The sequence below is a fragment of the Erythrolamprus reginae genome, chromosome 11 (assembly GCF_031021105.1).
Source record: "Erythrolamprus reginae isolate rEryReg1 chromosome 11, rEryReg1.hap1, whole genome shotgun sequence".
Taxonomy (NCBI): Eukaryota; Metazoa; Chordata; class Lepidosauria; order Squamata; family Dipsadidae; genus Erythrolamprus; species Erythrolamprus reginae.
In genome coordinates, this window is record NC_091960.1 from 13,542,725 (window position 1) to 13,565,186 (window position 22,462).

The following is a 22,462-nucleotide window of genomic DNA, read 5'->3' on the forward strand; positions in this document are numbered from 1 at the left end:
TAGTTTTATGTATGGTATGCTAGTATTGTATGGTTTTTAAATGTCGGGTTTTTATACGTTTTCTTTTAAATATTAGGTTTGTCACATTGTACATTGTTTTATTATTGTTGTGAGCCGCCCCGAATCTGCAGAGAGGGGCGGCATACAAATCTAATAAATTATTATGATTATTATTAAATCAAATTTCTGTGAAATCAAACTGTCTACTTAGGAAGCAACACTGATTGACAATCAATTTTACATGCTTTTGTGCAAATGGAATAGTTGTGCAAATGAAATATTCAACGAGAATATTTCATTCATTCAGATCTAGGCTGTGTTAATTTGAGTGTTCCCTTATTTTTTTTGAGCAGTGTATATATACCCTCTCTCTGCCACTTTTGCTCATTCATTCTGGCCCGTTCAATTTCGGTTTCTCGGAGACACGCCCCCTCACCCCGCCCCCTTCTGAAATCCCAACCTATAGAAAAGCACCTTTGGGAAGAAGGCGGAACAACCGCGTTCTCCAAGTTAGCGCAGGCGTATTACCTAAAAAACATATATAAAATGCGTTTTTCCCATCGCGCCCGCCAGTACTCCGGCCCGCCTCTGGCTCCGCCCTTTCTCCCCCCACCCCCGCGTGCGTTTTAAGCGCGCGCGCGCGCCGGCTCCATGCGTTCGTAGTCGGCTGTCGTCCCGGCTCTCGCCCAAAGATTCTTTTGCCGACGCGGACGGGCTCCTTTTTTTTTTTTTTAAAGAATTCTCTCTCTTAAGAATAAAGCCTCGGGAGGGTTCCGCGTCCACGCGCCTGCGCAATTAACAGGCCCTGTGGCGGGTCAGTATCTGAGGGAGCGGAATTCGGGCGGGGAGGGGGGGCTTTCCCGGGTTTGGCTCGGGTTGCAGGGGGCGACGAGGCTCTCTGGAGCAGCGCCTGTCAAACGCCGGAGCCGGTCTGCTTCCGTGCTGGGATAACAGCTGCCCCGGGGCAGGGGGAGGGAGTCTCTTTTCCCCTCCACCTCCTCGGACTACAAAGCCCATCATTCCCGGCCGGGCCGTCTTTCCGTGCGGGGATGTGTCCGACCCTGGATCTTTGGCGGGGAGGGATGGATACAGTGGCTGCCATTGCTTGCCCTTCGGGGAGTCTCCCCTCGATCCTTTGGGGCGACCCCCGCGTCGCCACGTGGACGGGAGGGTTGGCGGCTTCACACAAGCGAGGGGTGCCCGCATCCTTTTGCTCGGCGGCTGCCGGTCATCTCAGTTTTTGGGAGACATTGCGCTGGGCCATCCCGCCCCGGACGGCCTTTCAGCGGAGGGTTCTGGTCCCCTGCATTAACCCCCTCCCCCCTGGTCCCAACCTGGAAATGGATCTGTTGGGTAACTTGGGTGCAAGTGGTCGTGGGAAAGCAACCCTGGAGAAGTTGACAGCCTTTTGGGAAAAAAGGTCCAGGAGATTTTGCAGTGGTGGGCCTTAAATGCATCAATCGGGGTTGTGGGCATCATCCATGTGCTGAGCTCTACTGTCACTCTGGCCATTTTTTCTCTTCTTAAACTCTTGTCTCTCGAGATGCCTTCCTTTTCTACTTTTAAGTTTTATATATATATATGTATGTATGTATATATGTATGTGTATATTTTTGCTGATAATGAAAAGGAAGGGAGATTACTATAGATCAATTTTGGACTCAACAAAAAAAATCACACACATATATATGTGTGTGTCTATATATATATAGTGCTCAAAAATATAAAGGGAACACTTAAACAACAGAATACAACTCCAAATCAATAAATTGATTTCTGTGAAATCAAAGTGTCCACTTAGGAAGCAACACTGATTGACAATTTCATTTTGTTGTCAGCACATTCAACTTTGTATAGAACAAAGTATTCAATGAGAATATTTCATTCATTAAGATCTGGGATGTGTTATTTGAGTGTTCCCTTTATTTTATTTTTATTTTTTTTGAGCAGTGTATGTATATTTATTTATTTTTATTTTATTTATTTATTTTGTCCAATACACAATAATACACAATGAAGGTTATAGAGGATATAGTAGAGAAGAAATACAAGATATAGGAGAGATTATAGGACAGAGGACGGAAGGCACTCTAGTGCGCTTATGTACGCTCCTTACTGACCTCTTAGGAATCTGGAGAGGTCAACTGTGGATAGTCTAAGGGTAAAATGTTGGGTATTAGGGGATGATTCTACGGAGTCCGGTAATGAGTTCCACGCTTCGACAACCCGATTACTAAAGTCATATTTTTTACAGTCAAGTTTGGAATGGTTAATATTAAGCTTGAATCTGTTGTGTGCTCTTGTGTTGTTGTGGTTGAAGCTGAAGTAGTCTTTGACAGGCAGGACATTGCAGCATATGATCTTGTGGGCAATACTTAGATCATGTTTAAGGCGTCGTAGTTCTACGTTTTCAAGACCTAGGATTGTAAGTCTAGTTTCGTAGGGTATTCTATTTCGAGTGGAGGAGTGAAGGGCTCTTCTTGTGAAGTATCTTTGGACATTTTCAAGGGTGTTGATGTCTGAGATGTGATATGGGTTCCAAACAGATGAGCTGTATTTGAGGATGGGTCTGGCAAAATTTTTGTAAGTAGTGTGAGATTTCCGGAGCAGAATCTATGTAGGATTAGATTAACAACTCTTGAGGCCTTCTTAGTGATGTTGTTGCAGTGGGCTTTGGCACTTAGATCTTTAGTTATTAGTATCCTGAGGTCCGTGGGGATTATCTGTGATAATTTGTTTATTAAGTTTGTATTTGAAGTTCTGATTCTTTTTGTCAATGTGTAGGACAGTATTTGCTGGTTGAGATTTGGAGTTGCCATGTGTTGGACCAGTCAGAAACTGAGTCTAGGTCTTTTTATAGAGTAGTTGTGTTATCAGTGGTGTTGAAGAGTATGTCTGTCTGTCTGTCTGTCTGTCTGTCTGTCTGTCTGTCTGTCTGTATATCAAGAATTGTCCTAAAAATGCGAGTTCCAAGTATATTTACAAATGAGGGGGAAAAGCCATCATGATCTTGGGAATGTTTAACATTTATTTAAAACTACTAAAATTACTTTGCTTTCATTAGTCCTATACTGACTTTGTCAGAGTATTAAAATCCCCATTGAAGACATAGTTGATCTTATATAATGCTGCTCAATTTATATAATATACATATGTTTTTGTAGATGTTCATGAGTATAGGTATGTAGGTCTTAGCATATTTGGGTCTTTTCCCATATAAGGTTGTATATATAGGTTGTGTTTCCTGTGTACATATATATATAGTGTGTGTGTGTGTACTCAAGTCAAAAGGTTTATGGAGATTCTTAGGTATCCAGGTCATGGTTGTCCCAAAGGTGCTTTTTTCCAAGAAGCAACTGGACTTTATGAATAACAGCAACAACAACAACAACAGAGTTGGAAGGGACCTTGGAGGTCTTCTAGTCCAACCCCCTGCTTAGGCAGGAAACCCTACACTACTTTAGACAGATAGTCAGCCAACATCTTAACAACTTCCAATGTTGGTGCACTCACAACTTCTGGAGTCAAGCTGTTCCACTGATTAATTGTTCTAAATGTCAGGAAATTTTTCCTTAGTTCTAAGTTGCTTCTTTCCTTGTTTAGTTTCCACCCATTGCTTCTACCCTCAGGTGCTTTGGAGAATTAGGTTGACTCTCTCTTCTTTGTGGCAACCCCTGAGATATTGCAACATTACTATCGCGTCTTTGAAGATGTTTCGCTTCTCTGCAAGAAGCTTCTTCAGCTCTGACCACCACATCCAGTCAGAATCGAAGAAGCTTTCGGGATGAGAATCCAAAAGTATTCAAAGAAAAACCCCCAGAAATTCCAGTTGCCTCTTGAAAAAAGCAGAGTTTGGGATGCTCAAGTCAAAAAGTTGATTTTTTTGCCAAATGCCTGGTCTTGTCTGAACGATTTGTCTGGCAAATGTTCGGGGGGAGGCATTGCCATTGCTTCCCTCCTGGAGCTGAAAGAAAGACTGGCCCAAGATCCCTACCCCCACCCCACCACCAGCTTCATTTATTTATTCATTCATTCATTCATTCATTCATTCATTCATTCATTCATTCATTTTGTCCAATACACAATGAGGGTTTCAGTGGGTATATATCTATATTCGCATAGTAAAATACATGATGAAGGTTATAGAGGAGATACTCATAGTAAAATATATCTAAGAAATAGTAAAAAAGAAGATATAGTAATAGAACATATCAATGAAAGAATAGAAGAAGAGATATAGGAATAGAAGAAAGGTATAGGAGATATAGGAGAGCAATAGGACAGGGGACGGAAGGCACTCTAGTGCACTTGTATTCGCCCCTTACTGACCTCAGGAATCTGGATAGGTCAACCATAGATAATCTAAGGGTAAAGTGTTGGGGGTTTGGGGATGACACTATGGAGTCCGGTAATGAGTTCCACGCTTCGACAACTCGGTTACTGAAGTCATATTTTTTACAGTCAAGTTTGGAGCGGTTAATATTAAGCTTTAATCTGTTGTGTGCTTTTGTGTTGTGGGTGAAGCTGAAGTAGTCGCCGACAGGCAGGACGTTGCAGCATATGGTCTTGTGGGCAATACTTGGATCTTGTTTAAGGTGTCTTAGTTCTAAACTTTCTAGGCCCAGGATTGAAAGTCTAGTCTCATAGGGTATTCTATTTCGAGTGGAGGAGTGAAGGGCTCTTCTGGTGAAGTATCTTTGGACATTTTCAATTTTCATGCCTAAATCAGGATTGGAACTCCCAGCTTTCTCATTCCTAACGTGGCACCTTCACTATTACACCGAAGGTATTTTGATTTTGCAGACCTTGAGGATTCTCCAGCGGTCCTCAGATCATATTTTTTAAAAACATTGGCTGAGGAGGGGAAAAAATAACATACATGAGGGAAAACACCATGTAATCAGCAAGGTGAAAATTAGCATTGATTAAATGTAATGCATTTAATTATGCTCAGTATTTTTCTTGTATCTTTTCATTCATCCCCCACTCCCCCAAACGTGTGTCTTAATTGCTCCAGAAGAAAGCTGTCACCTGCCTTGTAACTTTTTGGCAACCTTATTAAGTTAGGGAGTAACAGAAGGAAAAGTAGTGGGAGATTTCAAGACACAGGTCCTTCTATCAGCTACCTTTGATAACATTCTTTGTCATCAACTCTGCCTTGAAGGTGTATTCTAGCCCTTAAAATATGATGAGGCGAACATCTAGGAAATTCTGAAACAATTCTTTGGCTGGCAGTGTTCCTGTTTATTGAATTTTTATGTTGTTTTACTAAATCTTTATCCCTCTCACTTCTGATCTAAAAATATTCCCTCTTAACTTTTCTCTTTTTCTGGCTATGCTTGGCAACAGTCCTACAATAACCCTGATTGTCTGTTCCTCTCCAACTGCATTGCTGCTTGTGCTTATATGAATTTTCATTATGTGAAGTCTCTTGCATGAAATAATTGAGCATCCTATATTGCTTTTTCCATGATTTCATTGAGAATATTACCTTACATCTCTCAAATACCCTATATTATCTGTTTATCTGCCCATCCATCCATCTATCCATCTATCCATCCATATTACCTATCAAACTTAAGTGACCCTAAGCGGTTTATATACCTATAACCGAGGCTTTCTTATTTCAGATTTTTAATCTAATGCAAAATATTTATTGCTGCTGTCTGCTTAATCTTTCTCCTGATCCATTGCGCTCTTTATTTATTTTAAGGTATAGTGGGCCCATGTTGTGTTCTTTTGTGGAATAAAATGAATTAGCAATTGCTCCCATTTTCATTCTGTTTTTTATCCTCATCTTGATCTGGAAACACATGCATTTTGCTGTCTCATGATCCTCTTAATAAAACATTGTTTTTCAACCTTGGCAACCTTAAAATGTGTGTCAAGGTTGAAGCACACTGTTTTAAAGAAAATGAAGGATTGTAAATAGGACAGTTTGCTAAAGTCTTTAGTTGTTCTGACCTTTGTCAAAGTGAGTCACTTGGTACTAAGTTATGTATTGTAGAGGCCATGAAGGGTATAGGTACATTTGTTGCTAATTCCTATTTTATGGGGTGAGGAAAAAGCGGAAAATGACTCTGATTTTCATTAGTATCTTGTTTATGAACTGGGAGCATGGCGTTTTATTTTATTAAACTACTTTATAAATAAAGTAGCTTGCAAAGCAAAGACAAGGACAAAACAAGATTGCAGTGTTATATGGAAAACAAATGGGCAGCAAAACCAATAACACTTTAAAATTGAACTGTGGCTTTAAATCTTCAAGATATACAATAGATATAATCTTGTTTTATGTTAAGAGATACATATTGGTCAGCAAAACTGATCAAAGCCAAAACCAATAAGTCTGCGGAGAGGGGCGGCATACAAATCTAAATAATCAATCAATCAATCAATCAATCAGCAATGTTTTATGAAATTCAACTTTTTTCCCTTTTTTAGACATTGAAACAAATGAAGTACATTTTGGTAACAGGCGGTGTCATTTCTGGGATTGGAAAAGGAATCATTGCCAGCAGCGTCGGGACAATCCTCAAATCATGTGGATTACATGTCACTTCCATTAAAATTGACCCTTATATTAACATTGATGCAGGCACCTTCTCTCCTTATGAACATGGTAAGACGAGATGAAAATATCCTCTTAATATAGCAGCAAGGACTGTACATCTCGATTCCAGTACTGAAGACACCTTTTATTGAGTAGAGAATAGAGTGTAGAGAGTAGTAGAGAATAGAATGGAATAGAAATAATAGGAATAGAATAGTTGGAAGGGATTGTTTTTAACATCTGCCCTTTTCCTACTCGCATCTATAAAATGGGCAGCCATATGCATAGATTGAATGTGGACTTCAGGGAGTCATTGCTCACAGTCACTCATGCCCTCATTACCTTAAGGTTCGATTATTGCAATGCTCTCTACATGGGGCTACCCTTGAAAAGTGTTCGGAAACTTCAGATCGTGCAGAATGCGGCCGCGAGAACCATTGTGGGGCTCCCTAGATTTGCCCACGTTTCTGCAACACTCCGTGGCCTGCATTGGCTGCCGATCAGTTTCCGGTCACAATTCTAATTGTTGGTAATGACCTTTAAAGCCCTACATGGCATTGGACCAGAATGCCTCCAGAACCGCCTTCTACCGCACGAATCCCAGTGGCCGATAAGGTCCCACAGAGTTGGCCTTCCCCGGTGCCGTCGACCAAACAGTGTTGTTTGGCGGGCCCCAGGGGAAGAGCCTTCTTTGTGGCGGCCCCAGCCCTCTGGAATCAACTCCCCCCAGAGATTAGAACGGCCCCCACCCTCCTTGTCTTTCGCAAATTACTCAAGACCCACCTTTATCGCCAGGCATGGGGGAATTGAGACATCCTCCCCCAGGCTTCTATATTTTATGTTTGGTATGTATGTGTTGTAAGGTTTTAATTGCTGGGATTTTAGATATGTTTTATTTTTTAATGTTAGATTTGTTTCACTGTTATATTGTTTTTATTATTGTTGTGAGCCGCCCCGAGTCTTCGGAGAGCGCGGCATACAAATCTAATAAATAATAATAATAATAATAATAATAATAATAATAATAATAATAATCTTAAAGATACCAGGAGGGAGAAACACTGCTTTGATTATTCAAATAATAAAACGACAAGTGGCAGAATCTTGCTGGGGGTTGCTCTACAGTGGGAAGCAAATGAGAAGGTTGTACAGTAGATCCTAAGATACTCAGCTGCCATCGCCATTGCTGACCAATTGGAAATATGCTAGGCTTGGGAAAGGTGTATTGGTGGATGCATTCAGTACACAAACATGGATATGCGGAGGAAGGCGACAGAAAGCTTACCTGTGGGTGTCATTTTGCTTTAGGTGAGGTCTTTGTGTTGGACGATGGAGGAGAAGTGGATTTGGATCTGGGTAACTATGAACGGTTTCTTGATATCCGGCTCACCAAGGACAATAATCTGACCACAGGGAAAATATACCAATATGTCATCAACAAGGAAAGGAAGGGAGACTACTTAGGTAAAACTGTGCAAGGTAAAGTATTATACATGGATTCATTCTCCTTTGACCGCTGCCTTTGGCATCCTGCTCCGGCCGATAGTATGAGAGTATGATTGTGATGGGACGAATATGGTTGATTGGTTTTTTTAAAATTACAATGGGTTTTATATCAGATTTTATGTTTGGGTTTCTTAAATGTCGTATTTTGTATTTGCTTTTATCTTGTAAGCCACCGAGTCCACAGGACAAGGGTGGCCTAGAAATCTCTCATTCTCTCTCTCTCTCCCTCCCTCCCTACCTATCTACATTTTTCTTCCTTGCTTCCTTCCTTGCTTCCTTGCTTCCTTCCTTCCTTGCTTCCTTCCTTGCTTCCTTCCTTGCTTCCTTGCTTCCTTCCTTCCTTCCTTCCTTGCTTCCTTCCTTGCTTCCTTCCTTGCTTCCTTGCTTCCTTCCTTCCTTCCTTCCTTGCTTCCTTGCTTCCTTCCTTCCTTCCTTCCTTGCTTCCTTCCTTGCTTCCTTCCTTGCTTCCTTGCTTCCTTGCTTCCTTCCTTCCTTGCTTCCTTCCTTGCTTCCTTCCTTGCTTCCTTGCTTCCTTCCTTCCTTCCTTGCTTCCTTCCTTGCTTCCTTGCTTCCTTGCTTCCTTCCCTCCTTGCTTCCTTCCTTCCTTCCTTCCTTCCATACATACATACATACATACAGTACATACAGTACATACATAATGTCTAGTACTTAGCTACGATCTCTCCTGGTTGTTTTTATACCCTGTAGATGAGGTAATTTCGGCACTGTGAGACACAATTGAAAATATTATTTTTTTTAAAAACATTTCCTTTCCAGTACTATAAATAAATAAAGAAAAGAATAATGGTTAGAGTAATTAAAGGATGTCTTTAGGGAGTTGTAAAAAAAAAATTAAGCTATCAGCCACAGTGAAACAAAGCTTTATAGTGATCAAAACTTCATAGTTTTGTATGTGCATCATGTACATGGCGCTTTGATTGCATTGTTAAAGTCACCATCTTGACTTTTTTGATCTTACCTTGCTGGAATACCTTCTAGTTGAATTTGCAGGTTGCTGTAAGCCAACAGGAATGATAAAATATGCAGTAACCGGGTCTCCGGAGGGGGGGGGGGGCATACAAGTCTAATAACAACAACAATAACCTTATTGGATAAAATAAAATAGCCAAATTGGTTAGAATTGGACAGCATCTAGATTGAATTAATGAAAGCAAATATTCATAAATTCACCCAAAAATTGAACGTTTAGTGTTAACATGAGATGATTCTAATTGATGTAGTATGTAGCAGAAATGATTGAAACAGTAACTTTTAAAATTTTTATTATTATTTTACAGTTGTGCCCCACATTACTGATGCCATCCAGGAATGGGTGATGAGGCAAGCACGGATCCCAGTGGATGAAGATGGTGTGGAACCCCAAGTCTGTGTGATTGAGGTTGGTGTCCATGGCCTTCTATGTCACTTGCCAGGATTTCAGATAAACTAAATCTGTAAAGTGTTGGTTGAGGATTACCTCTTGGATCAGCAGTGGGTTCTAAAATCTGTGGCTACCAGTTTGCGCACAATGCTTCTGCGCATGCGCAGAAGTGTCCTGGGAGAATGGGCGAAGAATCCCACCACTACCGGTTTGCAGAACTGAGCCAAACCGGGATCAACCCACAATTGATCTGGATATTGCTGGAGGTACTGAATTAATGGCGATAAAGTATGGTAATGGTTTTACCTTATTTATGGCCATTATGCAGCACAAGAAAATTAATATGCAAATATTCAAAATATCCAAAGGTAAATTGATAATGCCGGGATAGCTGTGGGCAACATGCTGACTCTAAACCGCTTAAAGAAGGCTGTAAACAGTTTCCAGCAAACTTGGAAAACAGAGAAATCGCGGAATTATCAGGGAAATTGGCGGTTTTGGAAATATCGGAATTATCGGGATTCATGAAAAAAAACGGAACAAATCTGGGAAAAAGAAACTATTAAAATGTTAAAAACCCGGGAAAATTGTGTTTTTTTAAACGGATCGTGCTGCCTGGCAGAGTCAGGCAAAAATGGGCATAACTGTGGCAACAACTTGCTTCCTCAACTAATGATATTTCTCCACGGCTTAGCCGTTTGGTTAAACATCATCTACGACCGTGCCTTAACTGGATTGCAAGTTACATGGAAATGCCAGGGAAATATCAGAGAATTTCAAAATGCTTTCCCCCTGGACACCCTGTGTAAAGCACTATGAAGTGGTATAAGTCCAAGTGATGTTGCTATTGCTATAGCAATAGAAAAATACACGAACGACAAACTGTAAACATCGATTGACACGAACTTTAAATTACAAAGAAAACAAACCCTTAAACCACTGATACGTATTGGCACTAACAATTACATCAAAAACATATGGATAAAACTTTAGGGATATCTACACCACCTATGTGCTTAAACCACAGGCCGCAAAGCATGAAAGCCCCAGCTCTAACGCTGGCCTTCTCTTCTTACCACTCCCCTTTTGCTCCAATTTCCTATCCCCCTTCCCCTTATATCTCTCTCCATTCTTCCCCACCCCCTACCTTTCTTCTTTTCTCCCTCCCCACCTACGTGTACTATATAAGTAAATTATAAATGTTAGAATGTATATTATATATATCCCTTTTGCTTTTCTGTACCCTGTTTTTAATGTATATATTCAATAAAAATATTTTAAAAAAATACACAAAGGGATTTGGCTGAAATATTGTTAAATTTTAATATGGTAAAAGGAAATGTGGGACGACAACAGGATTTGTCCTTTTACGAAAAGATCATAGGATTTCATTTTCGATGTCTGTATTTTAGCTCGGAGGAACGGTGGGAGATATTGAAAGCATGCCTTTCATTGAAGCATTCCGCCAATTTCAATTCAAAGTCAAGCGAGAGAACTTCTGTAATATACACGTCAGTCTTGTTCCCCAGGTAAGATTCCATTGGGCAGTTCCTTGTGTTGGCCCTAGAGCAGTGTTTCCCAACCTTGGCAACTTGAAGATAATTGGACTTCAACTCCCAGAATTCCCCAGCCAGCGAATGCTGGCTGGGGACTTCTGGGAGTTGAAGTCCAGATATCTTCAAGTTGCCAAGGTTGGGAAACACTGCCCAAGAGAATCAAGGTGGCTCTTTTGGGTTAGGATATGCAAAAGATTGGAAATTGTTTCATCTTGTGAAATAAGACCAGGTTATTATTGCTATTTTTAATCATATGAAGCTGTTTGTGGAATTGGGTGGCCTAGAAACCTGATAAATAAAAAAATGAATAAACAGATTGCAGGAATGACCTGAGGGTTTCCAAGAGGTAGGGAAATAAATCTGATCTTAATTTGACACATGGTCTTTTTGTTTCTATTTCTTGGCTTGGCTCTTATTAGCCAAGTTCTACAGGGGAGCAGAAGACAAAACCTACCCAGAATAGTGTTCGTGAACTTCGGGGCCTGGGTCTATCACCAGATCTAGTAAGTTTTGCTATGACGTGTGAGAAATACACTCAATAATTCAGGCAAATGAACAATAAATAAATGAGCATTCATTAGAAGCTTTTGCAAAAGGTCTTCGAAAAGGCAAAAGGCCTAGACCAATGATGGCAAACCTTTTTTGGCTGAGGTGCTCAGAGGGTATGCACGTGATTACAAAAAAGATATTGACAAAATTGAACGGATCCAAAGACGGGTTACAAGAATGGTGGAAGGTCTTAAGCATAAAACGTATCAGGAAAGACTTCATGAACTCAATCTGTATAGTCTGGAGGACAGAAGGAAAAGGGGGGACATGATCGAAACATTTAAATATGTTAAAGGGTTAAATAAGGTCCAGGAGGGAAGTATTTTTAATAGGAAAATGAACACAAGAACAAGGGGACACAATCTGAAGTTAGTTGGGAGAAAGATCAGAAGCAACATGAGAAAATATTATTTTACTGAAAGAGTAGTAGATCCTTGGAACAAACTTCCAGCAGACGTGGTTGGTAAATCCACAGTAACTGAATTTCAACATGCCTGGGATAAACATAGATCCATCCTAAGATAAAATACAGGAAATAGTATAAGGGCAGACTAGATGGATCATGAGGTCTTTTTCTGCCGTCAGTCTTCTATGTTTCTATGTTTCTACCCATAATGCAATGCCCCCCCTTGCATGTGCCCTACCGCTGCACTGCACCCCCCCTGTCGTGCCCCCCCCCCCCTAAGCACATGCGCACAGGCCTCACTGAAGCCTCCAGACTTCCAGTCGGCCTTTGGGCCCTTTTTCACCATCCCCAGGGTTTAGGAGGCTTTGCTGAAGCCTGAAGAGAGTGAAAATGGCAGAAAAGAAGGCAGAAAATCAGCTGACCAGCACACATGTGTTGGAGCTGACATAGGGCAACTCCTCTTGTGCCTTCAGATATGGCTTTGCGTGCTACCTGTGGCATCTGTGCTATGGGTTTGCCATCACTGTCCTAGACCAAGCGGCATTCTGGTTTGTATATATCGTACAAATACAGTTTGCCTTTACTCCTCTCATTCCATCATCCACTCATTTTATTTAACACTTTGGGACTTCCCAGTATGGCAATTCCCTAGCATTTTCACACACCAATTCCCTAGCATCTGCGCATCTCATTCTGTGCATTTCCTTTCCTAGTGTCGGCATGTCCCAGTCTTACATTATGTCTTCCTGTATATGCCAGCATTACAATGTGTTATTTCCTTTTTCTCTGGGAACAGAGGAGCAGCAAGAAATAACATTCTGATTATACAAAATAATATGTCATACAAAATGGCTGTGTTTCAGCTGTGGCGAGGGGGACGTTTGCCCAGGTTCGCCTGGTGCACCAGTTGTGGCCCTATTTGGACCGGGGCTCACTGCTCACAGTCACTCATGCCCTCATCACCTCGAGGTTCGACTACTGTAATGCTCTCTACATGGGGCTACCTTTGAAAAGTGTTCGGAAACTTCAGATCGTGCAGAATGCAGCTGCGAGAGCAATCATGGGCTTTCCCAAATATGCCCATGTTACACCAACACTCTGCAGTCTGCATTGGTTGTCGATCAATTTCCGGTCACAATTCAAAGTGTTGGTTATGACCTATAAAGCCCTTCATGGCATCGGACCAGAATATCTCCGGGACCGCTTTCTGCCGCACGAATCCCTGCGACCGATTAGGTCCCACAGAGTGGGCCTTCTCCTGGTCCCGTTGACTAAACAATGTCGGTTGGCAGGGCCCAGGGGAAGAGCCTTCTCTGTGGTGGCCCCAACTGTCTGGAACCAGCTCCCCCCGGAGATTAGAACTTTCCCCACCCTCCTTGCCTTCTGTAAACTCCTTAAAGCTCACCTCTGCCGTCAGGCATGGGGGAATTGAGGCATTCCCCTCCCCTCCCCCGGGCCTATACAATTTATGTATGGTATGTCTGTGTGTATATGTGGTTTAATAATGTGGTTTTTAAATGTTTTTTAAATTTATTAGATTTGTTGTGAATTGTTCTATTGTATGTTGTGAGCCGCCCCGAGTCTACAGAGAGGGGCGGCATACAAATCTGAATGAATGAATGAATGAATGAATGAATAAATAAATAAATTTTTACAAGAATCAGATTCCATTTCTCACAAGACATATGTAAAAAAAAATACTGGCTGGGTTTCAAATTGCTCTCAGGCTGAGGATGGGAAGATGTTTTTCAGCGATTTGAGAAATATAAAATAAATTGCTGTGAAAGAGATAATAATCTGTTCCCAGAAGCTCAGAAAGTATAATGTGGTTAATTGTTCTTCAGTGAGCTAACCAAATTCTGTTTGGCTAGATTTAAACCTTGGGCAAATCTTCTGAAGGTTTCGCTTCTTTCTTTACTAGATCGTGTGCAGATGTTCCACGCCTCTGGATACCTCGGTGAAAGAGAAAATTTCTATGTTTTGTCATGTAGAACCAGAACAGGTAAAGTTGCTTCCCATTAACATAGTAACTTTTGGCATGTGTGTGCATTTGCTGCACGCTTTTGATGTCACGTAATAGTTTCTGCATGCACAGAACAGATCGAAATTACGAATTCCTAAGTAACTTCTTAATTATCTAGGAAAAAAAAAAGAAATGCACAGGGTGGATTTTTAGTCATTTATCAGCGAATCCCAGTGGTGGCAAATTGTAAAACAGGTGTTGAAACATTGCCTGTAGGCTGCTGGTTGCCTATCTTTCCCTTTCATCAAAGCTTGGGAGACCCACATCTAGGTCAAATCAGAGAATTCTGTGCAGCAGACTTTATGTAAACCCCCTTTCCCCAAATAGCTGGACTTGCAATGCACATTATTTTAATTTTTCTGTTTGCCAGAGCAGCAGTTAATTCTATGCAGCTAGCTGTAAGGGTTCCGACTGATGCCCTAATGCGGTGGTTCTCAGCCTGGGCGTCGGGACCACTTTGGGGGTTGAACGACTCTTTCACAGGGGTCGCCCAAGGCCATTGGAAAAGACAAATTTCTCATGGGGCTAGGAACTAAAGCTTCTATTTTGGTGCCTTGGAATATATTTTTACAATCCAACCAATCAGGTGTTTGCAGTGGGGGTATGCTTCTGACCTTCCCGCCAATCAGCTTAAAACTCTGTTGGGAGAATTGGCGCTTGACTTATGGTTGGGGGTCACCACAACATGAGGAACTGAATTAAGGGGTCACGGCATTAGAAAGGTTGAGAACCACTGCCCTAATGAAATCATGAGCCTCGAGTGCAGGCCAGGGATACTTTGCGAGTTGACAACATTGTTATGTGTATTTGCGGATACGGCTCTAAGATACTACTACTACAGTGGAACCCCGACATACGAGCTGCTCCACTTGCGAGCAACTCGAGATAAGAGCTTGGGAGGGAGCGTCATTTCCGTTCGCCTCCCGAGCTCACATCCGGGATACGAGCCACGCCTCCCTGACACTTTCGGCAGCGAAGGAAGGAAGGCAAGGAAGCGCCCGGCTCCTCTCTGCTCGTAGTATCCCACTTGGTAAGCATTCGCTTGGCTTCTGCTTGGGGGTGGGGGGGTCCTTGGCTTCTGCTTGGGGGTGGGGTGGGCCGTCCCCGCTTTAGGAGCAGCAAAGAAGCCACGCGCCGGTTTTGAAAGATCGGAGCCAGCATGGAAAGCTTCCCCAGGCTGGCTCCGATCTTTTAGAACAGACGCGCGGCTTTTCCGCTGACTCCTAAAGCGGGGAAGTTCGCCAGGAGTCAGCAAAGAAGCCGCGCGTGTGTTTTAAAAGATCGGAGCCGGCATGGGGAGGCTTTCAATCAACCCCCGAGTCAATCTACCCCTCTGTTAATGCAGCCTAGAATTGGGTTGGCTTTTTTGGCAGCTGCTGCACACTGCTGGTTTATATTTAAATGGTCGTCCACTAGGACTCCAAGATCCCTCTCACAGTTACTACTGTTGAGCAATATACCCCATATACCGTACCTGTACATTTTGTTTTATTTTAATAATATTTTATTAATAATAATAATAATAGTAATATTTTTATTAATAAAAAATAGTAATATTTTGCTTGAGCAAATAATTTGTTTGACTTCAACAGGTCATCTGTGTCCATGACCTCTCTTCCATCTATCGGGTTCCTTTGTTACTAGAGGAGCAAGGAGTGGTGGGTTATTTTAGACACAGGCTCAACCTCCCCATTGAAAAGCAACCCCAGAGAATGCTGATGAAGTGGAAGGAGATGGCAGACAGGTAAGAGCTTCTGTGGGCAAAGAGTAATTCTGTCTAGTTTCACACAATATAATAAACTTTTAAACTTAAGACAACAAAGCATCATGGCTGTGCAGTTTGAGATGCTCAAAGGAAGTACAGTGATACCTCGTCTTACAAACTTAATTGGTTCTGGGACGAGGTTTGTAAGGTGAAAAGTTAGTAAGATGAAACAATGTTTCCCATAGGAATCAATGGAAAAGTGATTAATGCGTGCAAGCCCAAAACTTACCCCTTTTGCCAGCTGAAGCACCTGTTTTTGCGATCCTGGGATTCCCCTGAGGCTCCCCTCCATGAGAAACCCCACCTCCTTCTGTGTTTTTGTGATGCTACAGGAGAATCCCAGTAGGGGAATCCCAGCAGCGCAAAAATGGGTGTTTTGCTGGCAACGGAAGTCCGGGGGTAGGGTTTTCCAGTGAGGGGAGCCTCATCGAAATTGCAGCATCGCAAAAACATGGAAGTCCTCGAAACCCCACCTCCGGACTTCCGTGTTTTTGCGATGCTGCAATTTCGCTGAGGCTCCCCTCGCTGGGAAACCCCACCTCCGGACTTCCATTGCCAGCGAAGTCCCCGTTTATGCGCTGCTGGGATTCCCCTGCAGCATCGCAAAAACACGGAAGTCCAGAGGTGGTGTTTCCCATGGAGGGGAACTTCAGGAGAATCCCAGCAGCGCAAAAACGGGTGCTTCACTGGCAATAGAAGTCCGGAGGCGGGGCATCCCAGTGGCAGTGGTTTGGGTTTGTAAGGTGAAAATAGTTTGGAAGAAGAGGCAAAAAAATCTTAAACCCCGGGTTTGTATCTTGAAAAGTTTGTATGGCGAGGGGTTAGACGAGGTATCACTGTATATTATTGCTTGCATTGATTGCCTGGTTACCCCAACCAGCTAGGTGGACTCTCAGAACAATGAACCATACAGCACACAAATTTAGATGGCCATGGTGGAAGCCGCACCACTTCAGACCACAGATGAAAAGGGTAGGACCTGGAATCCTCCATTATAATGGTGGAGCCGTGACGGCGCAGTGGCTAGAATGCAGTATTACAGGCTGACTCTGCTTACTGTCAGAAATTCAATTCCTTCAATCTTAACTGGATCAAGGTTGACTCAGCCTTCCATCTTTTCCGAGGTCGGTAAAACAAGGAGCCCAGATTTCTGGGGCCAGTATGCTGACTCTAAACTTCTCAGAGAGTCCATAAATTAGCACTGTAAAGCGGTATATAAATGCTGTTGCTATTGCTATTTTTTTAAAAAGACCTTTTGGACTAGTTTATCTCCTGACTTGAAGATACAATTTGTTTAGCTCTGCTGTGGCTAAGCTAAGTTTTAGTTTGCAGAATGTCTTTTATGAAGCCACCTCTGCATTCAAGCGCATAGTGTACCTTTTTAGAAGTTACAGTCTACTTGCTTTGGACAGAGAGATGGGGGATGGGGCATAATTTTTTTTTAATAATTTTTTAAATAAAAAATAAATTTAGCAGTGTTAATAATTTGCATTTTATCTAATTTACTGAATATGTGGATTTGGATGGGGTGGTAATGGCAACGGTGTTTTGAGTTGGAATTGAGTTTGGATATTCACTTTTTAAATATGAGGTTTTGGGTTTTTTTACACAGATACGATCGCTTATTGGAGACCTGTTCTATCGTCCTGGTTGGCAAATATACAAAATTTTCAGATTCATATGCCTCTGTCATTAAAGCCTTGGAACATTCTGCTCTAGCAATCAATCACAAACTTGAGATAAAGGTAAGCTTTTTCCACTAACTATGCCCCCCCAATATATATATATATATATGTATGTATGTATGTATGTATGTATGTATGTATGTATGTATCACATGTTTTTTGCTGAAATTTTAAAATTAAGGGAGACTAGGATGGCACCATTTCGGCCTTGTTCTAGCCTCATCAGCTAGCCACACCCTTACTGGGATTTGACCTGGCAGCTTCTGCCTTGTAAGGCAGAGAATTAACAGCTGAGTCACCAGACCTGATCCCTTCAGCTCTGTGCCAGGGAGGGGCTATATGTTTTTTATGTCGGATTACCCTGGTATATTGAAGGAAAATCATAGCCCCCCCCCCCTGCCTCTAGGCCCAACCCAGGGCCATTTCAAGGCAGTCAATTCATTCATAGCCGACAACTATATTCTGTATGCATCACATGTATATATTCTTGCTTGGTTTAGTTTGAAACTTAAAATCTATATTTTTATTATTATTTTATTAATTGGATTTGTATGCTGCCCCTCTCTGAGGACTCGGGGCAGTTCACAACATAATAAAAAACAGTATGCAATATCAAAATCTAAAATCCAATTAATATAATTAATTACTCTAAAAACAATGGAACCATTCATTCACATTCAACAACAAGCATACATTGCACTCATCGGCTGGAAGCTAGGGTCTAGTGGCCCCAAGCCTGGCAGCATAGATGGGTTTTCAGGTTCTTACAGAAGATGAGGAGGGTGGGGGCAGTATGAATCTCTGGGGGGAGCAGACATCTGCTCAAGACCCTCTTGGATGTACGAAGTAAGAACTATTTGCCAGATATTGAAGATATTCGAAGAAATGTAAAACATGTTACTCCAGCACTCCGCAGTCTGCATTGGTTCCTGATCAGTTTCCGGTCACAATTCAAAGTGTTGGTTATGACCTATAAAGCCCTTCATGGCATCGGGCCAGATTATCTGTGAGACCGCCTTCTGCCGCACGAATCCCAGCGACCAGTTAGGTCCCACAGAGTCGGCCTTCTCCGGGTCCCGTCGACTAAACAATGCCGTCTGGCGGGACCAGGAAGAGCCTTCTCTGTGGCGGCTCCGACCCTCTGGAATCAGCTCCCCCCGGAGATTAGGACTGCCCCCACCCTCCTTGCCTTTCGTAAACTCCTCAAAACCCATCTCTGTCGTCAAACTTGGGGAAACTGAGACACTTTCCCCTTGCCTATGTAGTTGCTGTGCACAATATGACTGTATGTATGCTTTTATTTACTGGAGTTTCTCTTTTAGATTTTTATATGTATAATTGCTATTTTAGATTCTAATTATTAGATTTGTCATTATGTATTGTTTTTATCACTGTTGTGAGCCGCCCCGAGTCTACGGAGAGGGGCGGCATACAAATCTAACAAATAATAATAATAAATATTATTATTATTTTTTATTGGTTAAAATAGTTTTTCATGATTTTTTTTTGTTAATATGTTTAATATTATTTTTACACCATTCAATAAATATTCTATGAAATGTGTTGATTTTAATACAATATTAATCAACCTAACCTGCACAGACAAGTGCTCTTTTGGGGTCCTTCATAATTTTTAAAAGTGAGAAGGGGTCCTCAGAGCCAAAAGTTAAAAGATTGGCATTGGGAATTTCTTCTGTTCTCCAAAAGAGGACTGAAAGCTCTCCAAGAATGTTGATTGCTTTGAAGGCCTCATGATGATGTGGTCATTTAAATTACCTTTTTTAAAAAAATCATCAGCTTCCTACAGCGATGTTTTTTGTTGATTATTAAACTATTTTAAGATGAAAAACCTTCTAAAGTCTGTAACTTGGAAGAGAAGTTGTTTTAAAAAAAAATCGTAAGGATCATTTGGTCCCTATTTTGTCAGTTAATAGAGTAATCAAGGCAGTGATCCTCAAACATTGACATTCAAGGTCTAAAATTAGACTTACTTACTTACTTCCCCCCCCCCCTTTTTCTCTCTTCTTTCTTTCCAGTATATTGATTCTGCTAATTTGGAACCGGTTACATTACAAGAAGAACCAGTTCGATACCACGAAGCCTGGCAGAAACTTTGCAGTGCCGAGTAAGGCATTCGTCGTCTTCCTTTCTGTGATGAGAAAGTGTCTCCTCATTTTGTTGAAGGTGTTTTTGTACTTCTCCCAGAGATAACATCCTTTTTTATTAGGCCAGACTGGTTGAGGCAGTGTTGAAATACCGTAGCTTCCTTTTATAAGTTAGGCACCAGGTCTTGTTTTCTGTTTCTGAACAACAGGATGACATACTGTATCAGAAACAAGTTTATATTGCTGGTTCTAATTCAAAGGTGACTTGGAATTCTATTTAAAGTATAGGATGACATATGGTCTAATAGGGTGAGAAGCAGAGGTAGGTTCTGATTTAACTCATAGATGCTTCCTCATGTGCCATGTGGGTGCACTTCATGCGCAGTGCTAAATACCCAGCTGGGCATGCGCAGAAGCGAAAAACAAGATGGCGGAGCCTATGGTGCTGCCAAGCTCTTTCACTGTTACTGCAAGCTCTGCAACACTCCACGGCCTGCACTGGCTGTTGATCGGTTTCCGGTCGCAATTCAAAGTGTTGGTCATGACTTTTAAAGCCCTACATGGCATTGGGCCAGAATACATCCGGAACCGCCTTCTACCGCACGAATCCCAGCGGCCGATAAGGTCCCACAGAGTTGGCCTTCTCCGGGTCCCGTCGACCAAACAATGTCGTTTGGCGGGCCCCAGGGGAAGAGCCTTCTCTGTGGTGGCCCCGGCCCTCTGGAATCAACTCCCCCCAGAGATTAGAACGGCCCCCACCCTCCTTGTCTTTCGCAAATTACTCAAGACCCACCTTTGTCGCCAGGCACGGGGGAGTTAGGATATTCCTTCCCCTAGGCCATTACAAGTTATGTATGGTATGTTTGTGTGTATGTTTGGTTTTTATAATAAGGGTTTTTAGTTGTTTTATTAAATTGGATTGTTACATGTTGTTTTTTATCATTGTTGTTAGCCGCTCCGAGTCTGCGGAGAGGGGCGGCATACAAATCAAATAAAATAAAAAAATAAATCAATAAATCAATAAATAAGCAAGCCAGTTCAAGGATGTGTCCAGCTGGCCATCACTGCCAATTCGGTGTGTATTTTACTGTGTGAATTCAATTCATTTTCAAAGGACTTAGGGTAATGCAAAAGTGTAGTGAACGCTCAGGGTTATCCAATCGGTGTCCTCTTTTTTTTGTTTAGTGGAGTCTTGGTTCCAGGTGGTTTTGGTGTTCGAGGCACAGAAGGAAAAATCCAAGCCATTTCCTGGGCAAGAAAGCAGAAGAAACCTTTCCTAGGTACGAATAGATGCTTGGATGTAATTTTTTTGTATCGAGGAAGAGGCAGCAGAACTTTAGTTTACAAGGCATCGGGTCTCTTCTTTGATCTCTGTGTCCAACATTTTCTGCCTGTCCAGTCGGAGCAGTAGAAAGGATGCCCTCCAAACTCTTTCAATTAATCAGTGTCATTTCTTTCGAGCTAAGTCACAGCACATGCCCTCTGGAAGAGCATTTCTGCAGAGATTCATGTGACCTACCCTTGTGATGTTCCCAGAGTCTTTAAAGACTTGGCTTTGCTCCCAGGCCTGGGGATAGAGTGGTTGTTGAGTCCGTTGAATTTTCTTTGGCGTGTTGATGTTTGTTTCCCCTTGCCCATACATGATCTTTTTCTCATAGTTTTTTATTACAGCATAAACTGCTGGGGTGGGTGGGTGGGGGCTCTAAAGTTACTCCAATCAACCAATCAAACTCTCTATTGATTAAATAAAATTCAACTAATTGCTTTGAATGTGAATCAGAATTGAAATGATTCTTTCTGTATCAGTTTGCTTGAAAGAGTTGAAGTGAACTCTTTCAAGCATGTTAAAAGAAATATTGTTCAGTGTTATCGCAAGAAACCTCTGTCTGGTTTCTTTGAAACCATGTATGGCCAGACTAATGCATAATTGTAAGGCCATAAATTATCCCAAAGTTCTTCCTGAACCTGATCTTCATCTGCTTATGTAGAGTCTAATAAAGAAGGATAATAGGAATTCTGCTGGGTATTTGAGAATACCAGTACAAGTTTTTAAAAAATATATCCCCTTGCTCTGTTTTCTTTTAGGAGTCTGTCTGGGAATGCAGTTGGCTGTTGTGGAGTTTGCCCGCAACGTCCTTGGCTGGCAAGGTAAAAGTGTGGGAAAATAAACATTTGTTCCTGTCTTTAAGAATGTTAATCCTTCCTCAATGCAATAGCAGACAAAAATAAAGACCATAAAGCAACACCAAACACCACTCTCGCAATACTCTACCCTCAACCTTTAATCAAACAATATATGAATTTGCTTTAAAAGATATATGGAGATACTATCACCCAGAAACCATACAATATACAGTGGAACCTCAAGATACGAACCTAATTGGTTCCAGGGGGAGGTTCGTAACACGAAAGGTTCATAAGACGAAACATTGTTTCCCATAGGAAACAATGTAAAGTCAATTAATCCGTGCAACAAAAAAAAAACAAACGCAAAAAACCGCTGCCGCCTGGCTGTCACCTTTTAAAACAGCCCGGGGGCTGTTTTAAAAGGTGACAGCCGGGCAGGGGGGCTTCCCAGCAGCCTCCCGAACCTGGAAGTTCGGCAAACGTTCGGGGTTCGGGAGGTTCCGGGCCGCATTCGCCTTCCTCCGCCACCACCAGCATCCAGCTCTTCCTCCGCTTCTCCCTTCTCTACAAAATGACAGCCTGGCGGTGGCCTGGAAGCTGGGAGGGGTACGGAATACGGGAGAAGGAGGGAGGCAGCGTCCACGCTTTTCTTTGTTTGGCTAATTGGCCAAAGACGTTCCCAGCCCAGCGGCGCTTTTATATTGATCCCTTTCTCTGGCCACTTAGCTCTTCCTCCGAAAGGAAAGCGTGGAGGCTGCCTCTCTCCTCCCGTATTCCGCCCCCCTCCAAGCCGCATTCGCCTTCCT

The 22,462-nt window shown here is 42.2% G+C and overlaps 1 protein-coding gene across 3 annotated transcripts in view; it reads left to right on the top strand.

Moving 5' to 3' along the window:
• Positions 1-539: 539 nt before the first annotated feature.
• CTPS1 (CTP synthase 1) overlaps positions 540-22,462 on the top strand; it is a 68,234-nt gene continuing 46,311 nt past the window's right edge. For 2 of the 3 annotated variants that reach the window (XM_070764005.1, XM_070764006.1), the window contains exons 1-12: positions 613-814; positions 6,445-6,622; positions 7,862-8,032; positions 9,358-9,458; positions 10,853-10,969; positions 11,416-11,499; positions 13,873-13,953; positions 15,567-15,718; positions 17,352-17,484; positions 19,461-19,549; positions 20,715-20,809; positions 21,615-21,677. In XM_070764005.1, coding sequence (XP_070620106.1) covers positions 6,457-6,622; positions 7,862-8,032; positions 9,358-9,458; positions 10,853-10,969; positions 11,416-11,499; positions 13,873-13,953; positions 15,567-15,718; positions 17,352-17,484; positions 19,461-19,549; positions 20,715-20,809; positions 21,615-21,677 — 1,252 coding nt within the window. In that variant the 5' untranslated portion in view covers positions 613-814; positions 6,445-6,456. Of the gene's footprint in view, positions 815-6,444; positions 6,623-7,861; positions 8,033-9,357; positions 9,459-10,852; positions 10,970-11,415; positions 11,500-13,872; positions 13,954-15,566; positions 15,719-17,351; positions 17,485-19,460; positions 19,550-20,714; positions 20,810-21,614; positions 21,678-22,462 lie in introns of all 3 variants that reach the window. The other variant, XM_070764004.1, reaches the window with a different exon arrangement.